At 44.9% G+C, this 3,337-nt stretch overlaps 1 protein-coding gene across 1 annotated transcript in view; it reads right to left on the bottom strand.

The window, feature by feature from the left end:
• Positions 1 to 1,666: 1,666 nt before the first annotated feature.
• Positions 1,667 to 3,337, bottom strand: part of OCSTAMP (osteoclast stimulatory transmembrane protein) — a 9,579-nt gene continuing 7,908 nt past the window's right edge. Inside the window, 2 exon segments of the mRNA XM_004370551.2 lie at positions 1,667 to 1,788; positions 1,791 to 2,109. Coding sequence (XP_004370608.2) covers positions 1,667 to 1,788; positions 1,791 to 2,109 — 441 coding nt within the window.

Raw genomic sequence — 3,337 nt, 5'->3', positions numbered from 1 at the left:
AGCCCCCACCTTCAGTCCTTCCAACAATTTTGTAAGACCGAATTTCCTGTATTAAATCCCTCCCTCCCAATAAAATATCTAGAGCAATTTCTTATTTTTAACTGTTGTTGTTGTTAGGTGCCATCGGGTCGGTTTCAACTCATAGTGACACTATAGGACAGAGTAGAACTGCCCCGTAGGATTTCCAAGGAGCAGCTGGTGGATTTGAACTGCTGACCTTTTGGTTAGCAACCGAGTTCTTAACCACTCTGCCGCTAGGGCTCCTATCTGTAATTAGACCCTGACTAATAAGGCATCCAATTCAGCCCATAGTAGCTCTTTTTAAATGAGATCAATTTAGCAGCTCAATTTTTTTCTTTTTGTTTTCGTGTTTACCTACCACCCACATTCCAAACAAAGAAAGGCCTAGAAGCTGACCCAGCAAGCAAGAGAACATCACTCTTGGAGTGCAGGGGTGTTGATGGAAAAGTTGAAAACTCCTGTCTTACGTTTTTTCTTATCCCTGCTGCAAATAAATAAAGAACAACAAAAGGAGAGCTTAGGGGTTTCACCATTATTATGTAGGATTCGTGGTCTCCCAGATCTACTTTGGCCAGAATTTGGAGGGGAGCAGGGGCAGCAGAGGAGGGAGAAAGAGTGTTTGGCCTAGGGGACTCTATAGCCCCATCTTCTCGGGAGAGATGAGACCTGTGGGGAAGGAAAGGATGTCACAAGGAGAGTGTGGTAGGCAGAATAATGCCACCCCTACCCCCAAAAGTATTGCATGGCTCATACTTATACTAAATAATTAATTTTCATTCTTTATGTCTATTTTGTTATTTATTATCATGGTTGTTGTTAGGTGCTGTAGAGTCAGCTCTGACTCATAGCAACCTTACGTATACCAGAACAAACTGTTGTCGCGTCCTGCACCATCTTTATGATCATCTGTATTTTTGAGCCACTGTGTCAATCCATCTCATTGAGGGTCTCCCTGTTTTCCGATGACCGTCTACTTTATGAAGCATGACAGCCTTCTCCTGTGGTTGGCCTCTTCTGATGATGTGTCCAAAGTAAGTGAGAAGAAGTCTTGACGTCCCCACTTCTAAGGAGCGTTCTGGCTGTACTTCCTCCAAAACAGATTTGTTTATTATCATTATTTATCTAAAATTCAAATTTAACTGTGTCCTGTATTTTTATTTGCTAAACCTGGCAACCCTAGATGGGGAGCCCCTGAAGGAATTGGACTTAAAGGAGTAACAGAATCTAATTTAGGATTTAATAAATATATTTATAAAATCAAGAAAATTTAAATTACTATAAATAAGTTCAAGGAGGATTCAGAGGCATATAAATAAGGTCCAGGGGCCTTTAGACAAATTCACCATGCAAAGTCTGCACCTAATCGTTAAAGCAGTTGATGGAGATGAGAGTTTTGATCACTTTCCCACTGGTCTGGAGGAGCCGTGAGCTGTCTCTGCTCTTCCTTCACTTCCCCTCCGAGTAGTCCTTTACTGTTTACCCAGGACGTTCATGCCCAATATCTCATTCCACCTTTACTGCATTCCCGTGTAGAAAGCTGGTCACATCAATTGTTTCCATAACCTATCCAGATGTGGAAACAGAGGGTCAGAGACGTGAAGTGACCTACCTAAGGTCACACAGCAGAGGGGCCAGGGATGAAAACTCAGGGGTGTGAGACTCCACAGCTCTTTCCCTCTGGCCCCTGCTCGCTGTTCTTCAAAGTGTCAAGCATGCAGTAGTTCTGCTTACCTACGCCGGATTCACAGTAGGAAGGCGCCCCTGAAGGTGCTTGTCGTACCTTCGCTGGAGCCGGGCGTGAAGGTGGCGGATCCTCCTGGCCTCCTGGGCGGTGAAGAAGGATGCGGCGATGGCGTGCCGCAGGCGGTGGGCGTAGGTCTCCAGGAGAACCGTGGCGCAAGCCGCGAGCTGCAAGGCCCCCGCGGCCAGGGAGGCGGGCGTTCGGGGACGCTGGGCGGGCAACAGCGGGCAGTCGGGAGAGGTGAAGCGCAGCTCCCACTGGTAGGAGCTGTGGGCCGAGAGGAGGGGGCTCTCTGGGGGCATCTGGTTGAAAAGGAAGGGGATGAAGTCCAGGACGGTATATGTCGACTTTGAAAAAGAGAAAAAAAGACCGAGTCAACAGGACAGACACTCCTGCCACCCTCTCCTCCTACAGCTCCTGGACACTTGCAGGGCTGGGTGAGTCCAACTTCCCTGCCCTCATCTGCAAAATGGGCACAGAAATAACCCCTGCCTGCTGGGGCTTGGGGAGGATGCAATGAGACTGGGAGTCTGAAACAGGCTTTTTGCCAAATAAAGAGCGCCATGCAAATGCTATGATTTTTGTTATTACTATCTCTGAGCAGGATATTTTAGAGAAAAGAAGTTCAATGCTTATGGGCATACTCTTAGTTCTAAGTTCTTTGTGAATACTTTAGATGTTCTCTTCCACCCAAGAAACACATTCTGTGAGGTTGAGCCCCAACATGATCCTCACTGGTGTACCCAAGGTCACACAGTGGGTCAGATGTGGCAGACCCAGGGGTCAGTATCAGCCACGTGGGTCCCAACATTCTGCTCATAAGCATTATGCTCTACAATTTCCATACGTATGACAGAGTAAGGATTCCCTGGGTGGCACAAATGTTCAAGCACTGGAGTACTATCTGAAAGGCTGGTCGTTCTGAACCTACCCAGAGGTGCCTCAGAAGAAAAGCCTGGTGATCTGCTTCCAAAAGGTCCTTAAAAACCCTACAGAGTGTACTTGTATTCTGACACGGGTGAGACCAATTCTGACTCATGGTGACCCCATGTGTGTCAGCGTAGAACTGTGTTCCATAGGGTCTTCGATGGCTGATTTTTCAGAAGTAGATCACCAGGTCTTTCTTCCAATGCACCTCTGGGTGGACTCAAACTGCTAACCTTTCTTTTAGCATCAAGCACATTAATTCTATGTTAAGTAAGGTTAAGTAAATTATTTTAAACAAAAGTAAACTTCTAAGTGATAAAAAAAAAGCATTTTGTCATGATTTAATGGGCAGCATTTTCTTTCCTACATAAAATTTTCACATCTGCATAAAATGATGATGTGACTTGTGATCAATGGCATCTTAGATTTGGTGAAATACCATAAATCAGGTAATACACTTAGGCCATTGCCTGGCACATTTCTTTACTGTGACCTAAGTACAAAATAAATTTTACAGCATCTTTCAGGCACACATTATGTTGTAAATGAGGAATAATTTCACCAAACAATATAATTTTATCTCTCTGACAATTTTCTAGTCTATTCTATTTCATTTAAAAGAAAAAAAAGCTGGCCATGACCTCTGTC

Source organism: Trichechus manatus, unplaced genomic scaffold, assembly GCF_000243295.1.
Source record: "Trichechus manatus latirostris isolate Lorelei unplaced genomic scaffold, TriManLat1.0 scaffold00008, whole genome shotgun sequence".
NCBI classification, from domain to species: domain Eukaryota; kingdom Metazoa; phylum Chordata; class Mammalia; order Sirenia; family Trichechidae; genus Trichechus; species Trichechus manatus.
This window is presented reverse-complemented; position numbering and strand designations above follow the sequence as displayed.